The following is a 21,190-nucleotide window of genomic DNA, read 5'->3' on the forward strand; positions in this document are numbered from 1 at the left end:
GGTTTTTGTTTGTTTCTGCATTTTCTTGTTTTTAAATTGTATTTCTTCTGAAGTTAATCCTTGTGAGTGAATGAGAAGACTTTGTAGGTTGTTTACATCTGAAGAAATCTAAGATACCATAGAAGGTTGTCTGATATTTTTTGAAAGAAGGAAATAGAATATGGGAAGACTGTCTGCAGCAGTGTGCAGTAAATACAGTGATTCCTATGTTCAATTTCTATTGGCAGAAACTTAAAACAGAGCCTTAATTTTGTCCTGATTTTCCAAGCACTGAGTCTTCAAAGTCTTTTCTAATCTTGTTGAAGTCACTTCAAACCAGCATCATATTTATTTGATAATGTTTATTTCCTATCTGAATGCTTACTGGAACTTTTTGAACATTCTGGGTATCCTTCCATCTTTCCCCTCCCTTTTTGAGTCTGACTAAATCTCTGATGTTTTAGAAAGATTACAGAAACTGTTTTTTTTCTTTCTTTAAAGCTATACACTAATTTCAACAAGTTACTTAGCTTTGCAATAATCTCTTCTATGTTACTTATCTGAAAATGCTGAGAGATTTCAAACTACCAGATGTAATATGCAATTGTGGGTTGTTTTTCTTATTTTTAACTTCACTAGATTAAACCTCTGTGAAAAACTCATTAGAGAGATCCATATCCCAGTTCCTAGATTTTAATGCATCATCTATATAATGACACAGGTTTCCTTTAAATTTAAGCAATTCAAGTCAGCATTATATTGAGCGTTCTCCTGTTAGATTAGGATTAGTGTGAAAACTGTAATTAAGGTATCTGTATGTTTGAACTTTAATTTAAAAAAAAAAATTAATTTCTTCAGAGGATACTTTTGTGGGGTTTTTTGGTTTGTTGTTGGTGTTTTTTTTTAAGAGGGTATTTGCTTTTGTTCCACTAATGACAAGAGCAAAGACCTTTAAACATCTCATTGTGTGACTGTTTCGGTTATTTAAGAATTCAGATTTTACCAATTTCATAGTATTGTTCCATGTGGAATATAGAATGTGGAAGTGGAACTGGAACATGGAAAATGTGGCATCATTCTGCTGTGGACACCACAATTTGCTCTTTTTTTTTTTTCCCAAATACAACTTTTTCAAGCCCTGTTATAGACTTATATCCTAGAGAGCCAAACCCCTGTACTTTGCAGCAAAGTTTTTTCTCTATCAACATGTAAAATACACTAAGAAATAGAGACAGTAGTAGTGAAGAAGCTTTAGAAGCAATATATTGCATGTTTTCATGTTAATGATAGACTATTTCAGAAGTTTTAACCAGCTACTGCAGTGGTTGTATCTTATTACTGTATTTCATGCGGTTGATGTGGAAAGGGCTGACTATTTACCAGCACGTTTTAAGAAAAAAAGGAATTTTGCTGTGATTTAAAATCTATGTTATTTTAAAATCAATTAGGAAGTCTATGCAAATTAGGACTTGTTATTTCTGAAACAGCAGAAATACTTCAAAATGCTATTGACAGTTCACAGTCTTCAGGAGTGCTCTTCCTTGCCATTTTGACTTGTTAAGTGATGGTTCTAAACTAACTAGAAATATCCCAATTATTTTTTTTATATATATGTGTGTGTGTGTGTGGTTATCTTTGCAGAAAAAGGAACAGTGAAAAGAAAATGTAAAATAAATATTTCAACAATTGATATTTACAGTGGAATATCTGTTCATATATATTCCACAGAGTAAATTTCCCAAGTAATCAAACACAAAATCTGCATGAATTCATTTTCAGCCATTCCTTTGATATGGTTTTCCCTCAGGGCTGCTGGAAAAATTCCTAGATTTTCTGGTTGTATGCTGGTTATTTTGAACATTTCAAGTGGAAGAACTGAAGGAAGAGTAGGTAGTTCTCATAAAATAAGGAATCCATAGCTCAAAATATTTATTCTTAAACAAAGAAGACAGAAGCAGGATGGCTAAATGCCGTGGAGACCAAAATTTCTATTATTTGAAATCCAAAATATCTTTAAAACCCTGAAACACCTTTAGTATCTCTCTACAATCTCCACAAACATAAGAACTCTGATTCTCCTACAAGTCCGGCAGCACAAGCATGTGTGAGGGGTATTGAATATGGCAAGCTTTCAATCTCAGCATGTATTTTTAATTCATTCTGTGATGAGAACCTAAATGTCTTCTCTTTTTTTATGTCTAATTCAATTGTCATATCTGAGAGATTACCCTTCTCTGGCTGCATGAGCAAGGAGGCAGTTTTGGAACAGATGATCCCTTGTCTACAAGGCATTTGAGATATTACATGAGGAATAGGAGAGAAATATTGAAATATGCTTAGGTGGAAAGTTAATAACATACTGGGATAAAATCTTGAGTATATTTCGGCTGACTTTATTGAAAACAGACTTTCATAGGTGGTTGTGGTAGCAATGTTTTTAAAACAGAAGCAGAAGGCTCTTCCCTGTCAAAGATTTATATAAAAACTAAAATAATTAAGTACCTAAGGGTAAGTGTGAAAGTGATAATCTCCTTCTGTTGAATGATTTCCAGGACAGTAGGTTTATGCTGCACCTTTTCTAAAGCTCCTTAAAGACTGGTGATACTATTGATGTTAAAGCCTTTTCGCTTTCAGTTATAGGAAGTGACTAACGTTTTCTGTTGTAGAACAAGAGATACACACAATGGCAATAAGTATTTATTTCAATATATGTAACAAAAAATACTGTGGATGCTTTTGTTAAATGAGATCCATTTTTTTACTTAGCAACCTTGCCATTTTAAGCTTTCTCCTCCTCAGGGTGGATGCACTGTGAACATGAACAGTGCTGCAGTTTCTTAGACCTTATGTTTCTTAAAAGAAGGAACATGCTCAACGTTGACATGAGGGGGCATAAGCTTTTGTCCCTCTTCCAGTTTTCAGAGCTGAGACAAGTGGAAGACAACACTAAAATATTTCTGAACCTCTTTCAGAAAAGGTGGCTGAAACAGAGATAAGAAATTACTCTTTGGAGGAAAACCAGTACTTCCATGAAGTTCTTCATATGCAGTGATAATTACTTTACAGTGTTAGCTTCTTTTTGAATGGTACTCTGTACATGTTCCATTGAGCTTGTCATGGGGTTTACAGCCAGCCCAGATTGGAAAAGTCATTTTGGCACCTTGTTACAGCTTATGCAAGAGCAAGACAGCCTATCTTACCCAATTATTTGCAAAGATGTGTAACTATCTTTTCTCATAAGCTTAAAATTATACAAATCATAGACAAAGGAGTCTTAAACTACTTTTGAACACTTTATAATGTCTACATATTGGCACAATTTCCAGTAAGCTGTGGAGAGAATAAACATTCAAATACCTTTGTGAAAGCAAATGCCTTTAAGAACAAGCTGAACTGAAATGGCAATTTAGTGAAGATATCCTAAATTGCTTGGAACTCCTAAGTGTTGTTTTTAACAGAGGCACTACAATTGTGTGATTACATTGTGCACTTCACAAACACAAGATTTTTGTAGGTTTTACAAGGCTTTATTAGGCATATCTGGAATTTCTCTAGACTAGAGAAAACAGTCTAAAATCAAGGAAATATGCATTATATGTAAAGACAATAATTGGCAAAAATAGAAAATAGAAAGAAAACAACACACAAAGATAGATATAATTGCAACAGAAGTTATTATTGCTTTGGGAACTTTAAAAATATGAACATCATATACTTAATCTGTTGGGGTTTTTTTTACTGGTCAGGTGAAATATTAAACATAGACTTTGCTCAGCTGGTAGAATGCTCATTGTAAAAGCTGCTGTTGGAGCTGAGGTGGAATTGATAAGTATTCTTTGAAGTACAGAGTATTGGGTTAAACTGGCATAGAGGTCTATATGAATACAAAATAGACATTTCTGAAATAGCAGCAGCTCTAATGGCTTCTAGGTGGTATGGATACCTACCTACCCCATCACACAGGTTTAGTGTACTTCCATTCTGGGTGCTGTGGTGCATGCTAAGAGCATGTGAGATTGTCATATGAAAATACAAAGAAAGAGGTTTCACAAATAGGACTAGATGGGGGGAATAAGGAAACAAGGTGGATAAGAGTAAAAAATACAACACAGACACCATAAAACCTAAGGTGATGATAATGCAAGTCATCAGAAAGATAATTTAGCACAATGGAGGAACATTAGGAGAAAAATCCTTCCTGATTTATGGTCATCATGAAAATTCACTGCTCCTTGCTGTCAGACAGTCAGGTGATCAAAGATCACAACTAGAAAAACGTTGCAGAAACATTCAAAAAGCAGGAGAGACAAGTGAGTAAAGTTGATGGATTCTGAATGGAAAAGGACCATCATCTGGGGGTCAAAGAACAATTGTGCAAATAGGTAGACTGCACAAAAAAATGGATATGAATATGGGTGACATGGTGTTGTGGTTTAAACCCAGTCAGGCAACTCGTTCACTCACTTCCCCCCTTCTTTTCCTCCCCCTACTCCTGGAGGGATGGAGAGGAGAATCGAAATGAATGCAACTCCCACAGGTTGAGATAAGAACAGTTTAGCAACTAAGGTATAACACAAATCACTGTTGCTACCACCAATAATAACAATGATAAAGGAAATAACAAGGGAAGACAATACAACATCTCATCACCAGCTGACCGATAACTCGCACCCCCCAGCCAGACCAAGCTCTGACCGATGCCTCCTCCAACCCTGCAGTCTCCCAGCCCTTCTGGCTAACTCCCAGTTGCATCCCGGGCATGTCGTGCTGTGGTATGGAATACCTCTTTGGCTAGCTTGGGTCAGGTGTCCTGTCTCTGCTTCCTCCTGGCTTCCCCTCCTCCCTGGCAGAGCACGAGGCTCACAAAGTCCTTGACCAAACCAAAACATCATTGTTATCAGCTCTGTTCCCCAGCTGAAAGTCAAAACACTGAACTGCAACAGCTACCAAGAAGGAGAAAAATGACTGCTACTGCTGAACCCAGGACACATGGCTAAGGAATACTTTAAGATACAATTGACTATCCCTTAAGATGGGTTCAAGGGAAAGAGATGATAAGATACAGAACCAAAAAAGCAGCATATGGACATCTTATCTTCCATTTTCTCAGTCTGCTCTCAAAGTAAATGGCAGAAAGTATTAAATAACTCTTCAAAAGGAAATACACAAACAACTTAGAAACATGTTAATCATTGCAGACACAGTATAATTATGGTGATGACTACTATTAAAAAATACATTAGATAAAGGAAATTAAACAAAAGAGAAATTGCACTTGGAAAGTAAGAATGTGCAAATATGAAATAATATAACTGAATGGTCTGGAGGAAAAGAAAAAGCAAAAGACAATGTTGTAGTGTACTGAGTGAGTACAGTTATGGGACATCCAAGGGCAAGAGGCATGGATATGGCATAAGTATTACTTGCTTTGATAGAAGGCAATGAAAGTTTAATAAATAGTTTAAGTAAGAATTGATACTGTAATCCCACAATAAATACAAGGATTAATGAGATCAGGAGGAGAGGCAGTGTTTTCTGATTTCATGCAATATTTATCCATGTGAAATTGATGAGAATTAAATAGCTGAATTTTAAAATCTGGTAGAATATAATACAGTGGAAATTTTGAATCATATGAAATATGAAGAGAATATAACCAATGAAGATGTTCTTCATCTTCACACTGACTTCAGCAAGTATTTTTATAGTCTCACTTCAAGCTTTTCAAAATTCTTTATCTCATGTTTTGAATCAAACCTTCACATTAATGAAAAACAGTTTGCATGTAAATACTATTTTGAATGCTAATTCTGAAATCTAGATTAAAAAGATCGCAGTTTGTGATACCAGTTATTTCAGCATGAAGTTTGCCTTATGAAAATAAGTGTCATGTTTTCATCATTTGATCAGACCAGTCAGTTAATGCATGCTATTTTGAATATAACCAATTTGGTCTGCCAAGGTGGAGAGCATATGAATTAACATATGAACACAGGGATTAAAGTGCATGTTGCAGGATTCCATTGGCAGGATTTTTTATTTTACAGACTAAAAGAGTAGACCTATCAAAGGCAAACTTAGCTGTTTGTTTTTTCCATACTTGGAAGTAAAAATGTATCTTTCTGTATATGCACAGTGTGTTACATGCTCCTAGCCACTGCTGAGAATTAGTCAAGTTACTTTTGCAGCATATGAATAATTACCTTTCGGTACTCTTTGGATATGGAGTAAAAGGAATAAATAGAACTTTCATATATCATGGAAATATATTTCATATGTATGTATAGGAATCTAAGAACAAGTATTGCATCCAATATGGAGCATTAAATTCCTTAATAAATCATGTGTTATCTCACAAAGTACTTTCTTATTGCCACGACTCTGCCCTTCTTTTTATTGGAAAAAAATCTAATTTTACTGTGGTCACAAAAGAGTTATTATTTGATTTTTTCTTTAAAGCTGGCATTGAATTAACAGAACAGTACTTACGTAATTGATAGCTATCCTGACTTAGATACAGAAAAAGTAAGGCAGATCATAATGATGAGCCAAAGTTCACACTGCTTTCCACACCTGGTCTGGTGAGATGCATAGCAATTAACAGTGCATGCTATTAAGTTTCTCTCTCTCTCCTCTCTCTCTCACTTCTTTAGTATTCTTTCTTCTCTGATTCACGAAGAAGCCTCAGGAAGAGATTTCTAGAAAAAAAAACAGAGAACTATATGCACACTTGCCTATTTTAAAAATCTTATTCCAGTAGCTACATTTGGTGGCAGGTGCTAGATTTCTAGGATGAAGATCTTAGGATGAGTAAACAGTTTCATTTTGTAAAGTGACTGGCTCCCAAACTGTATTCCAAGAGATTTTTTTTTTAAGTGCTAAATAAAACAGCTGAGCTTAAATAATAAATAATAGCATATAAAGGAGATTTAAAAATAGTTTGAGTATATGAGGGAGATGCAGAAAGACATAAATAAAACAGACTCCTAGCAATGAAGGTTGATAATGAATGATCTTACGAGATCTTTTAACAATTATTCTTGTTGTCTACTTTTTCTCAGAAAATGGATTTTCTGTATAAAAAGAAAATTGCTTATAGTCCAAGAAAATTTGGCTTTTGAATGTAGGGGCCTTTTCTGACATTTTGGGATATTCATGTTAAAAAGGCTCTATTGGCAGATCTACATTTCAGCTTTGACCCATGTACTGATTTTGGCTGGGATAGTGTTAATGTTCCTCAAAATTGATTGAAAGAGTGTTGAGAACACAAGGATGTTGCTGTACAGTGCTTAAACAGAGTTAAGGCCTTTTCTGTTTCTCATGCTGCACCTCCCAGTAAACAGGCTGGGGACAGGCAATAATTTGGGAGGGGACACAGCTGGGACATCTGTCCCAACTGACCAAAGGGATGTTTCGTGCCTTCCAATGTCATACTCAGTGGTAAAGCTGAAGGAAAGGAGGAAGGGCAGGACATTCAGGGTCTTCCTAAGTAAACATTAGGTTGGAGCCCTGGTTTCCTGTAAATGGCCCAAAGTAGCTAGTGAATTCTGTATTCTGCCTCGCTTATATGGACAGCTTTTGCTCTACCTATCAAACTCTTTATTGCAACCCATAAATTTTCTCACTTTTAACTTTTCCAGTTCTCTCCCCCATCACACCAAGGGGGGAGAGTGGTTGAGCGAATATGTGGGACTTAGCTGGAATTACACAACACCGCCTACTTAGGGTCAGTCAAAACACATAAGGTTTTCATCATAATATTTTATTTTGATATAGAATATCTTACTGCTTTCTGATTACAAATGCACAATGCAATTATTTATGTGAGATAATTTAATGATGCAACAGATGGCTATTTCACATTGAGTCTTTAAGTACAGAGCTTTCATAACACAGAAATATTGATTGGAAAAATCTTGTTCATAATAAATAGCTTTTCAGCCTCTTCCAGGCCCAAAATCTGGGAAGGAGCAGCAGAAGGTTAACAGATCTAATCTGCATCAGACCTGAACCAAAATAAACCATTTACTTTGCTCTGGCTGCGTCTCTGTCTTTTTTACAAGAAAGGGAATTGTTACATACACTTTGATTCATAGATGACCAAATATAGTTAGAGATGTTGTTACATATATTTATTTGCAAATATGCTACCATATGTCTTTACATAAACAGTATGGAAAACACATTTGTTAGGTGGGTGGGGTTATTTTGCATTAAGTGGCCAGGATTTGTATCAACACATGGGTTTTACCTTTCTAAATGCAGTACTTGCAAAGAAGTATTCTGATATTTTTTTTGAAATAATGAATTCCAAGTATGTATTATATTGAAGATTGATATAAAAATGGGTTGCTAACTTCTGTTTCCATGTTGTTTTTTAGGATTTATTTATACCTGTGGTGGAACTCTAAAAGGACTTAATGGCACTATAGAAAGCCCTGGCTTCCCATATGGATATCCAAATGGTGCCAACTGTACGTGGGTTATAATAGCAGAAGAAAGAAACAGAATACAGATCGTCTTTCAGTCTTTTGCTCTAGAAGAAGAATATGATTATTTGTCACTATATGATGGGCATCCTCACCCTGCAAACTTTAGGACAAGGTAAACAATAAACATTATTAAAAAAATTATATTCATATCTTAAAATATCTGAGAAAATGTTTAACTTGTCTGAATTATGAATTCTTTCTTATTTAGACTTTAAGGTGCACTTTCCTTAACTAATAATAAATGTCATAAAATCTATGTGATGCACTTTAATTCTTGTTAAAGTAAGTGCTTGCTTTCTGCAAATAATTTCTTGGGCTGCATAGAAAGAAACATGGCCAGCAGGTTGAGGGATCTGAATCTGCCCACTCTTCTTTGCTCTTACGACCAGCTTTGGGTCCACCAGTACCGGAAAGACATGGACCTGTAGAAGCAGGTCAAGAGGAGGGCCACAGAAATGATCAGAGGGATGGAACACTTCTTCTGTGAGGAAAGGGTGACAGAGTTGGGATTGTTCAGCCTGGAGAGGAGAAGGCTCCAGGCAGACCTTGTAGCGGCCTTCTAATACCTAAAGGGGGCTTATAAGAAAGACGGTGAGGGACTTTTTACAGGTGCATATAAGGTTAAGACAAGGGAAAATGGCTTTAAACTGAAAGAGGGGAGATTTAGATTAGACATTAGGAAAAAAATATTTCATCATGAGGTTAGTGTAGGAACACTGGCACAGGTTGCCCAGAGAAGCTGTGGCTGCCCTATCCCTGTCAGTGTTCAAGGCCAGGTTGGATGGGGCTTGGAGCAACCTGGTCTAGTGGAAGGTGTCCTTGCCTGTGGCAGGGGGATAGCACTAGATGGTCATTAAAGGTTCCTTCTAAGCCAAATCATTCTGTGTTTTTTGGTTCTATGATACTGTGACGAAAAATGTAACATATATTCCTAATCACGGAACATCTGGTTTCATTTTATTTTGCATAATGCTGCTCTAATAAAGGGATGTGTTTCCATAATACAATTGATTCACTGATAATGATAAAACTTACATGGGGTCTGATCACATGTAGGAGCCCAAAAAGGCCCTCACTGTCAATCAAGACTCCTATTGGTTAATTCACTCTAAATTGTAATTTTAGAGTATAGCTTCTGTGCAAGTACAAAAGAATAAAACTTTTATTACTATTAGGAACTTACATTTCTTACTGAGTTACAGTTTTAATGAGCATCAGAAAAAAGCAGGTGGAGGAAGCTAGGAAGAAAGAAGGAAGAGGAAAATAACATCTTACAAAGACAAATTTTTTTTCTTTGTATGTCATGTTCAAACTACAGAGAAGGATTATGTATATTTTTGTGCAAGTGTATGCTCATATCTGTGTGTATTAGACATGTAGATATCTATGTACATATATAGATCTATGTGTGCAGGATTCTTTTTATATCAAAGTAAGCCTTCAAAGCTGGAGCTTTGGTGTATGTATATTTATATATGTATATATTTTTAATGTCATTACCTTTAGAATTATGTCAAGGAGGCCTAGCATGCTCAAAAGCTTTGGTATTGTGTATTTAGCATGCCGCTATATGCTGGTGAAGAATAGGATAAAGATTTCTGTAGAAAAGAATAAAGAAACTCAGCACTTAAAAAGGAAAAGATGATTAAGTCTTCATAGGTCTTGAAATAGACTACTTTTGCAAGACTTACAAGATCTTGCCAGTGTGTGGGTGCAGTAGAAAAATAGTACATACTTGTGTGAGTGGAGAACTGGGCTTCAAATTAAGGAAGTGTGATAGTGAAATTATGCAAGCTTTACTAAACCGTGGTGATGCTTATTTTCTCAGATTGCTGCAGCAAGTAGTAAGATCATATTTTCTAAAGTTTTTTGCAAAAGATCTTTAAGTAAACAACTAAAGTTTTACAGAGGTACAGGTGATTGTGGAAACTTTCTAGAATGGGATTGGATTTTAGCATTTTACTTACTGATATTAATGAAAGTGTAATTGGATTACACTAGTCACACTCCCCTTAATTTTGCAACAGGAAAAAAATGTTTTCAGGGGATCATATCTGTATATAATATATACATTACTTGTATATAATAGATATATATGTGTATATAGAGAGAATCATAGAATAGTTAGGGTTGGAAAGGACCTTAAGATCATCTAGTTCCAAACCCCCTGCCGTGGGCAGGGACACCTTACGCTAAATCATATCACCCAAGGCCTCATCCAACCTGGTCTTGAACACTGCCAGGGACGGAGCATTCACAACCTCCCTCGGCAACTTATTCCAGTGCCTCACCACCCTAACAGGAAAGAATTTCCTTCTTATATCCAATCTAAACTTCCCCTGTTTAAGTTTTAACCTGTTACCCCTTGTCTTATCACTACAGTCTCTAATGAAGAGTCCCTCTCCAGCATCCCTATAGGCCCCTTTCAGATACTGGAAGGCTGCTAGGAGGTCTTCACGCAGCCTTCTCCTCTCCAGGCTAAACAGCCCCAACTTTCTCAGCCTTTCTTCATACGGGAGGTGCTCCAGTCCCCTGATCATCCTTGTGGCCATTCTCTGGACTTATTCCAACAGTTTCATGTCCTTTTTATGTTGAGGACACCAGAACTGCACACAATACTCCAGGTGATGTCTCACAAGAGCAGAGTAGAGGGCCAGGATCATCTCCTTCGACCTGCTGGTCATGCTCCTTTTGATGCAGCCCAGGATACAGTTGGCTTTCTGGGCTGCACGCACACACTGAAGCCGGCTCATGTTCATTTTCTCATCCGCCAACACCCCCAAGTCTTCTCCACAGGGCTGCTCTGAATCTCTTCTCTGCCCAACCTGTAGCTGTGCCTGGGATTGCTCTGACCCAGGTGTAGGACCTTGCACTTGGCATGGTTAAACTTCATGAGGTTGGCATCAACCCACCTCACAAGTGTGTCAAGGTCCCTCTGGATGGCATTCCTTCCCTCCAGCATATCAACCGAACCACACAGCTTGGTGTCATCACCAACATGCTGAGGGCGCACTCAATCCCACTGTCCATGTCAGCGACAAAGGTGTTGAACAAGACTGGTCCCAACACCGATCCCTGAGGGACGCCACTCGTTACTGGTCTCCAGCCGGACATTGAGCCATTGACCACAACTCTTTGTGTGCAGCCATCTAGCCAGTTCTTTATCCAGAATATAATTTTTATATTTGTAAAATATATAACATGACAGCTAAAAAAAAATTCTCAGGCAAGGCCACTATTTCTTTTCCCACTTCAATATTTTGATTGAAAGAGTTTCTATATCACTGAAAAAGATTTTGCATTTCCGCTATTTCTGAAGCTCATAACCTCTGATGCTCTCTTGATCAAGTTTTGTTCTTTGTTTCATTGATCTCCTCAGAACTGCATCTTGTTGAAATTTGCAGTCATTGACTGTTTTCAGTGAATGCTTAACAGCCTTAACGGGTTTTGATGGCACTTAAATGGCATCTTAGCAATAACAAATGGAAGAAAAGCATGTCAGGTGTGGCCATTACAGGAAGTGTACAGTCAATATTACATGTTTGTGTTACTATATATGCTTCATTTAGCATAGACCTTTTCCTCAAACTATAAATAGAGAAAATATAGAATAAAGCTGTGAACTAAATGCAAAATAATATCTTTCCATAAATCACAGTTGTAAACACCTACAAAAAAAATGAGAAAAGATAGTGTTACTTCCTGTATTTAAACCAAGCTTTCAGCAAAATGTCATACTTGGGAGTGTTTATGGGTCAAGTCATAAATGCTTTCTAATTTCAGGGCTTTCTTGTTGCCTTCCCTGTGCATCTTTGTGAAATTTTTGTACCCTTTCTTTCTCATTTATACACCTAATTTCCTTTAAAAAAAAAAAAAAATCAGGGTTCAGTTTTAAAGGATTACTTTTATTTTGCAACTTTGTGTGCACCTTATTTGGGAAGGTAGGTAATACTTCTGACTGCTATTCTGAGTGAAAGTGTTGCATTTCCAGATAGAACTCCAATTCCAGTTTTAAAAAACGTATGCCTTTCACATAATTTCTGTGTGTTATTAGATCAATAGTTTCAGACACGCTTTTTGAAGATGCATATCAATAGCATTCTTTCAATTTTCAGGGTGCCCAGCCTGAAAATAAGGAACTTTGGTTCCACTAGTGATAAGAAATCCCACTTTTAACTGAAGTTAATGTAAGGCATGATTTGAACTGATAAAACCACATAAACCAACTGCTTTGCAAAAGCCAATTGGAGTCACATGGTGATACCTCTTGCATGTTATGGAAGTATTTTTAGCATACCTTGTAAATAATTCACTGTCGTATTTACTGCCATATATTAGGGAGTGGCAGGAGCAGGGCTGCTCCAGGAGGGGCACAATCCTGCAGGTGCTGAACACAGGGAGCAGAGCCGGCGCCTGATAACAGCGTCAGCACCCTACACTGCAAGTGATGAACCAAGTCCAGAGTCCCTCCAGGGAGTCTAGCTGAAACAAAGAGAAATGGGGCCAGATAAGGTCCCCACAGAGTAGGACTGAGAGGCAAGGACAGAGCTGTACCAGGGACTGGATGGCTGATTGTGGGCTGAAATGAAGTCCCAAGAGCCATGGACAGTGGTGCGACTCCCAGCTGAGGCTGGTCAGGGCCAGAAAGGACTACTGGTTTCCTCAGGATCCTGAAATTTTTTAAAAACTCTGGGAGAAAATTGTTTAATACTTGCCTTTAAAGCAAGTATTTTATATAAGCATTTAATAATTTTATAAGTATTTAATAATTTAATACCTACTTTTAAAGCAAGCTTTAGATATTGTACAAAACTAAGTATGGGACTAACTATAACAATTGTTCATTGGGTACTCCATGTCACTCCTTGAACAGTCACATGGAAACTATAAAAACTGTGCTATTAGTGTCTGTGTTGTAGTGCGTATCTAGGTGGATGAGAGAATGGCTACATCAGTTCTGACATTTCCTTACAAGTATTTTACTTTACAACTTGTGTAATACTGTTTTCTTCTTTTTTAAAAAAGAAATTTCTGAGCATAACCGTCAGAGTCTGACTGGAGAAAAACCCAGTGTCGGAAATATGTCGTTTGTGATCCCCAGAGTGAAATTATGATGCAAGCAAGGTCAAGTACCACAATCAATGTTTGTTTATTGCCTTTTATAAGGGCAATTATTATAAAAAAAGAAATTATTATTTAAAAAAAATAGCAATAAGACAGATGGGAAAAAAGACAGAAAGTAAGCAAGAATTCAGAGTGCAGATAGACAGTCACAAGCATGGATCCAGCAGTGTCCTGAGGGTCTATAGTTATTGTCTTCATTGGTGTGTGTCCCCCAGGGTCTTTAGTCATCATCAGTGGTGAGTGTCCACAATGGTGATTACCTTTTTCCCCTTTTACAATACATTAGGGGAAGTACCTCTGTTCTTAATGTCATGTACTGAACATTCCTGATGGATCACGTGCACCCATTTTCACTGGCCTCGAAGCCAGCTCTTCCTGTAGCATTCCTTGAGATAATGGGCAGCAATTCCTCACACCAGTCCTTGAGATAATGAGCAGAGTCTTAGCCCCTCCCACCCATCTCTCAGGCAATGGACAGTGGAGTCCCATTTCAGTTTCTTACACCAATCTTTGAGACACTGGATGCTGGAGTCTGATTTCAGTTCAGTCTCGCACAATAATGCATGATATATTATCAGCAAATACCAAAGAGTATATCTTTTTTTTTTTTTTTTTTTAAGGAGCAAGGTGCTTAGGCTTGAACATCATTATTTTTAAGAGATGTCATACTTAATAGTTTCCTAAAATTAAAACTTTTGCCTCTAATTAATTACCCCAACTTGCAGTATGATGTTAGGAATATCTTTAAATGACTGAATAACTTGTGATTATATATCCAAGCTATGTTCACAGTTCCAAGGGAATGCATTTTCCAAAATTGCCAGTACCTAACCAGTTAATTGATCTGAAATTTAAATATTCATCACAAAATTAACATTGCATTGAAATCAATAGAACAAATTAATATCTATTTTAAACAGAGAAAAAAACCTGCATAGCTGCTTCAATTATGCTGGGATAAACTGAATAATTCAAATTAGTATATTTTTGTGCCGTTGTGTTGACTAAAAGAATCTTTCATACATTTATGTTCAGAATGTCATTTTGTAGTAGCCAAAATTATATATTTTTCTAAAGTGAAAATTATTTAGAAAATGACAAGTCTACCAGAATGTTCTGGAAAAAAGAGGATTTCACCATGTGTGGTCTTCAAAAGGACAGACATAGTATGAGAGTTTGGAAAGCTCCATTGTTAGCAAAAGGGTATAATCATTTTGTGGCAGCTATTCATTTTATTTGCATAAGTGAAAAGAAGTATGACTATGTTTATCTAAAAATCATGTGTAGTAGATCTCTCGCAAACTGGCAGAAACTGGAATTTTTGAACACTTAATAAATATCTATTTTGCTTGTGTTTGAGAGCCTGAATGACCAGTATGTATCTGCAGACATAGTTTTAAGTGTTGACACAGTCACTGTACCCAGAGATTTAATTGGATGAATTAAAAACTTTACCTACTAACTGTTAATTTCCCCTTAGGAAATTTGAATGGAAAAAAGCTTTAACCTTCTGTGTTTGAAAGGTGCTAAGACTATGAGCTAACACTTATCTTTTATAATCTCTTGTTTGTAAGTAGGGTGAATCATCCTTTCATCTACATTCCCTGCTGAGACAAACAAGAACCAAATGCACAGGTTACCTGATCAGTGCTTCTTAGCTGCATAGGAGAAATTTACTGAAATTACTGGAGACATCCACTGCTTTTTCTCTATCAATGATCTACTTTCTCCTACAAGATTTGATTCTCTGAGTAGGACTACACTGTAAACATCTATTAACCATTCCCAACCAGTTGAAAAGAGAAGCAACCCCCAGAAGATTAAGCAGATTTTAGGATTCTCCTAGGGTAAATGTAATTAGGTATGCTCTCTTCACCCTAGTATTTCCAAAGGTTTGAATTTGGTGCTAAACAAACAGACCACTTTGATAATGATATCGCAGAGTACTGAAAATAGAACTGATTATTGCATTACAGAGGAATAAATTCAAAACTAAACCTAAATAAAACTAAAATACTTTTTTTTTTTATTATTTCTTAGCTTATGGAACAGCAGATATTGCTTTTCTTTGAATGGGTGGTACTGACTATAAAAATTAATTTCTTTGGTCCAACTAATAAAAAGCAGAGAAAAAAAAAAGATTTCTACTCCCATTTTTTAATGTAAAATTACAATGAATCCTTAATATTGGTTAATATTAAATATTATTAGGGTTGCAGGCTGTTTACTTGGCTCTTGGCTGAGGTTACCCTTACTGAAAAGGGTACGCAAAACTGTTGGACATGCCAGAACAAGAAGCCAAACTGGCTGCTCTGACGGTGCCATAGCAATTGGACCTGCTTCAGTGGTCTACAGAACCACAGTAGGAGCAGGATGACTGCTTTACTTGGCTGGTAAGGGAACACCCAGATGGATGACTTGAGCACCCTGCTGTTATCCTATTAGTGCCTTCTCCTGGCCTAATAACATTGTCAGATACCTGTCTCTCCATTATAAATGTGCCAGGTATTACTGACAATATAACCAAACATTATGGTTTAGCTCAAAACAGATTTAATGTATACCTTCTCTGAATAATTTATATTACTTTGATTTTACAGCATTGAAATGCTAGCACCATCCACCCTTTTTTCTACATCTAAAATTTTATTGAAAAACATTAAGGTCATAGGGTAAATTAAAAAAAAACAAAGCAAACAACAAAGAAATCTCCCCACAATAAAATTAAGGATATTTTAATAATTTTACATTCTTAAAAATAAATTGCACTAAGTAAAATACTAACAATTCCCAGTTTTAAAAGGGTAAAAATATATTTCTGTTAGACTAGATATTGTCTATAAAACTTCATATTCTTAAATTGGAAGAATTATAATTTATATCTTGCTTGTGCTAAATTGTCAATATTATCTTATAGAAATTTGATGACAAAGGTAGGCTAGCAAGAGAATGAATGTTGGCAATGGCAGAAACTTCCAGTGCCCTCATGTATTAGCTCTGCTCATTTTTCCATTTATTAGTCTAACTATGCTGAATATGTGTTTCTCCTTTTAATATATAGAGGTCTGGGTCAAACAGACCACAATTAGGCTATTCTATCAACATCAATGCAACTTCCAGCTTGTTACACGTCAGCTAACGCCACCCTGGTAGCCAGAGTAATCTTTTTGTTCTGACTCAGACTCTTTTGTTATTGTGGTCCTTAGAAATTTGACCTTGTTTGTGAATATTTGTATCTATGTTATGTCCTTTACTATCTCCCAACTAAATGCATTACCTTACTTTTTGGGGGGAATCTACAATGCTACAAGATGTAGTACAGGGTGCCCAGAGCTAGTGACAATGTGCTCGTCCAGAGCTAGTGACAGGCTATGATGCTGTGTTGACTCTACTTTCTGAATCCAAACTTCAAATGTACCTTCACTTTACTTCATAGAATCATAGAGTCATAGAATCGTTAGGTTTGGAAAGGACCTTAAGATCATCTAGTTCCAACCCCCTTCAAGTATGAGTATCCTTTGTGAATTCCTTTTCCTAAGAAAAATGCCTTGCCTATTTAAATCACCTAAAGACCCTTTTTTGAGTATTCTTACTGTCTTATATTATTGCCATGTCAAATGGCAGTTTCAGTTATCTAACTCCAAAGTTAGTTCTGCACCTTCTATCTACTATCATAATAGGCAATTAAGTTAGCAGACTCGGCACTAATAAAATAAAGAAAAAAATGACAACTCTGTGAGGTTCTAGATTAAGCATGACAAAGCCAAAAATCTCTTTGAGTTTTTGGCTATCAAGTCCTTAAGACATGTCAGAGTGGAGTATTTGCAGTCATTCAGATCTTCATTCCCAACTAACTTTGACAACACAAAAAGTACAAAGCTTCCTTTTTCACTCTCTTGCTTAAATTTTTTTGGATATTGATGTAGACCAAGAGTTGTTGATAGGGAGACAATGGACCATTTACTGAACCTCAGAAAGCTTCCATTATCATCAGAGGCAACCATAGCTCTTTGATTTTTTTTCTGTTCAGTCTGCTTATTACACCTTAAGTACATGCACTTTTCGTCTCTTGTCACTGTTCATTTTCTGCTGAAATTGGCAACTAGAGCAGAAACTGTGAGCTGATTAAAATCAAATTACGGATTCAGCACTTTGGAAACACCTTGGAACCTCTCTGATTACTGAGTCATCGATTTTTCTTTCTGAAAGAAAGCTGATCCACAGTTCTCTAGTTTTATCCACTATTTACATGGAAAAAGAAGAAAGGGAATTTCACTTGAGAATTTAGAGACCAGTGAAATAAACAAAATGGGATTTATTTCTTATAAAGAGAAAATATAAATGTATAAGTGGTAGTCAGAAACTAATGAATAGATAAGGAAAAAAGAAAAAAAGAACAAAGAACAAAGTAGACTAGGAGACAACAACGATATTTAAAGTAAGAAAAGAGGCACAGTGAACTAGCAATCAGTGGAAAATGGTGAGATAGATAACAGAACAGAATGACCCTAAACAAGAACATTTTCACTGCATAAACAGAAAAATAAATATGGCAATGGTGTAAACAGAAGATGTGTAAAATGTTGAAAATGGACTGAACAGGGCAGGAACACAGCAACAAATACAGCAAAGCTTGTGCACAGAATAAACAAAGATAATTAAAAAAAAAGAAGTAGCAGAATGTAATTGTAAAGAGCTATTCTTCTCTAAAATATGGGTTCTGAGTAAGCAAGATATTTAAATGGAGATTTTTTTCCAGTCTGTAAAGTTTGCTTTATGAAAAAAAATAAAATACTTGAAGTAATAAACTGCTTTGCATTGTGATTATATAGACAAAGCTGAAAGAACAGTAGTTGACATCAGTTGTGCTATACTCTTGGGAATATTTTGATATGATGTTGAATTTCTAGATACCCACTGAGAGTGAAAGGTAGAAAATAAAAACTGATAAAAGAATGTGCTTATCCAGACAAGGTGCAACTGGCCTCTTGAACTTATATTCACATTATTGCAAAGAAGCCAAGAATTTTGCAGGTTAGGAAAAAAGGGTTAGATATTCATTTAGCTAGCAAGGAAGTCCAAATGACAAGGGTTTAAAAATAAAACCAAACCAACAAAATAATAAATATTTTAATTATTTGAAGGTGGGGGTAACTTTTTCTAACTAACAATAGGAACAGACTTTACTATTTCGACCTTCCATGGGATATCTTTCTCTGAAGCAACTGGGATGGCCAATTCGGCTACTTTGAAATATCCAATGGATATTGCACTAGCTTGTTTACTTGACTTCTCATGTAATGTAAGAAAAACATCTTTTACAGCCTGTGAGAATCATTTTCTTGGCAAAGCTGGTACCTGCAGATGAAGAGTTCATATACCATCTATATAGGAAGATGAGCATGGTCATCTCTGAGAACCAGCTCTGCTAAATATTAGTTATTAAATTTTTCTTTGTGTTGCTAAATTGCTTGATGGGATTTGAAACAGTCTAAGAAGCAATGTTGTTTTTCATTGTGGATACCATTTATATACGACTTACATATATGGCACTATACCACAGCATGTCAACACAGACTGAGGCCATTAGTCTTCCACCTATGTTTCAGCTATGAAAAGGGGAAGAATGATAGATCACAGGAATTATCTTGTAATTATCTTGTCCCAGAAACTTACAGTCTATGGGAAAGACTATTGCAGGGGTGTCTACCTACTGCAGAGTCTTGCTTACATGACAAAAAAGTAACTCTTAAACCGATTGTTAAAATCACCTTGTATTATTGTAGTTGACAATATTGATAAACATGCCTCATAAAATTGATAATTGAATCAGTATGTATCTAGAACAACCATACACTATTACTGGTCTAGTTGAAGATGTCCCTGCTAATTGTAAGGGGGGGTTGGACTAGATGACATTTGAATGTTCCTTCCAACCTGAACTATTCTGTGATTCTATAACTTTTTCTCTCTTTCTCTGGTATTTGTCTTAAACATCTATACAAAGTATGAAATAATTTTGGTAGTTAAATATTGCTCCTTTATAATGTGAAATTAATTGAGTCTAGAGAGAAATGTATATTTTATCCAGTTTTAAACAATATTAGAAGTTTCTCTAAGATAAAATAAATTTGTTTTTCTTGGTCACAGTTTAAAATCCCTTTCTGTATATCTGCCATACTAAACCTATATAAGTTTATACAAGTAGACCATGTTTCAACTGAGACTTACAGGCAGAGAATCCTCATCTCCCTCAGGTTTTTTTCTAATACAATAAAAGCAAGAACCTTTTCTTGGACAAATGCTGTCCATTCTTATCTGTGGCCTGCAGAAAACCAGTACAGACATCTGTTGCTGAAGCCTGCAGAAGAACTTTCTCTGATAATCTTTTACAAGGTGATTAAAGTTGATGAGAACTCTTTTGAGTAACAAGCATCTATGTATCAAGGAGACTGTATTTTTTTGGTGGAGCACTGATTGTTGGAAAAAGTGAAATGAAAAGGGCCCAATGTGATGATCCAATTAATAAACACCAAGTATAAAAATAAGGAATGATGTGAAGAGATGGATACATAGATAGATAGCGTCTTTGATGAATGTCTTTTATTACACCGATTTCTACAAAAAACCCAAGAAACTTTAGTAAGCAACAAGTAAGATATGACAGGAATGAAAAGAGACAGATGCTATAAAGGGTGTAGCAGACCCATGCAAACTCCCACATGGAACTCTACATACACAAAAGTGGCAAAATCCTAAGTGAAAACAGTGGTATTTCTATTTCTGTACTGTAGATGTTCATATACTGTAGTATTTCAGTTGTCATTTAGAAAGTAGTTGTTTGCAAATTGCAAAAAGTTTTGTATTTTTGAAATGTAACAGTAAATATTAAAGGACACAATTTTCGATCATAACCACTGAAACAAGTTTTCTCCAATGGCAAAATATGGAATCAAGTATATATTTTTTTTAAATTTGAAACTAAGTAATTTCTTAGATTACTGCTTTCATAGGAAGTGTGCAGTATGGTATTTGGTAATCCAGCTCTATAAACTGAAAGAAAAAGTCACAGTGACATGCTAATCAAGGTAATTACCTTTCATAGCCCTTTATTAATAATTGCAAAAATATACTTTGCCTTTTATTTGGTTCCCACTGCAATAATAATTCTAGTTATTCCTAAATATTTAAAAATATTAGAAAAAAATCTTTTTTTTTAATAATACAACATTGTGTGCTTTCATACCTAGCAGAATGACATGCAGTAAACTATATTGTCAAAGCATATAGAAAAATATTCTAGTTGTGCATTTACTGTTGTCAATGGATAAGCTCCATTTTATCCTTACACTAATGACTTTTGTAATACTTGCCTATGTTTATTATAACTATTAGGAAAAAAAAAAAAGCGCCCCTAAAACTGAAGTGCTCTGTATTTTTACATGCTAACTAGTCTGTTTCAAACATGTGCTGATTTTCAGTGGTCCATTTTGTGTTCTCTGTCTAAAAACCTGTAAAAGCCTTATTTACAATTACTGAACAAATATAGATCGCGTTTATTTTAAGAGGAATGCTCAAAGCGGGTTTGTAGAAGA

At 35.8% G+C, this 21,190-nt stretch overlaps 1 protein-coding gene across 3 annotated transcripts in view; it reads left to right on the plus strand.

Moving 5' to 3' along the window:
• CSMD3 (CUB and Sushi multiple domains 3) overlaps positions 1–21,190 on the plus strand; it is a 578,676-nt gene that overhangs the window by 75,971 nt on the left and 481,515 nt on the right. For all 3 annotated transcript variants that reach the window (XM_062627150.1, XM_062627151.1, XM_062627152.1), the window contains exon 2: positions 8,361–8,583. In XM_062627150.1, coding sequence (XP_062483134.1) covers positions 8,361–8,583 — 223 coding nt within the window. The remainder of the gene's footprint in view (positions 1–8,360; positions 8,584–21,190) is intronic.

Source organism: Pezoporus occidentalis, unplaced genomic scaffold (genome assembly GCF_034315485.1).
Source record: "Pezoporus occidentalis ecotype Australia unplaced genomic scaffold, CSIRO_AGI_Poc_V1 ctg3, whole genome shotgun sequence".
NCBI lineage: Eukaryota > Metazoa > Chordata > Aves > Psittaciformes > Psittacidae > Pezoporus > Pezoporus occidentalis.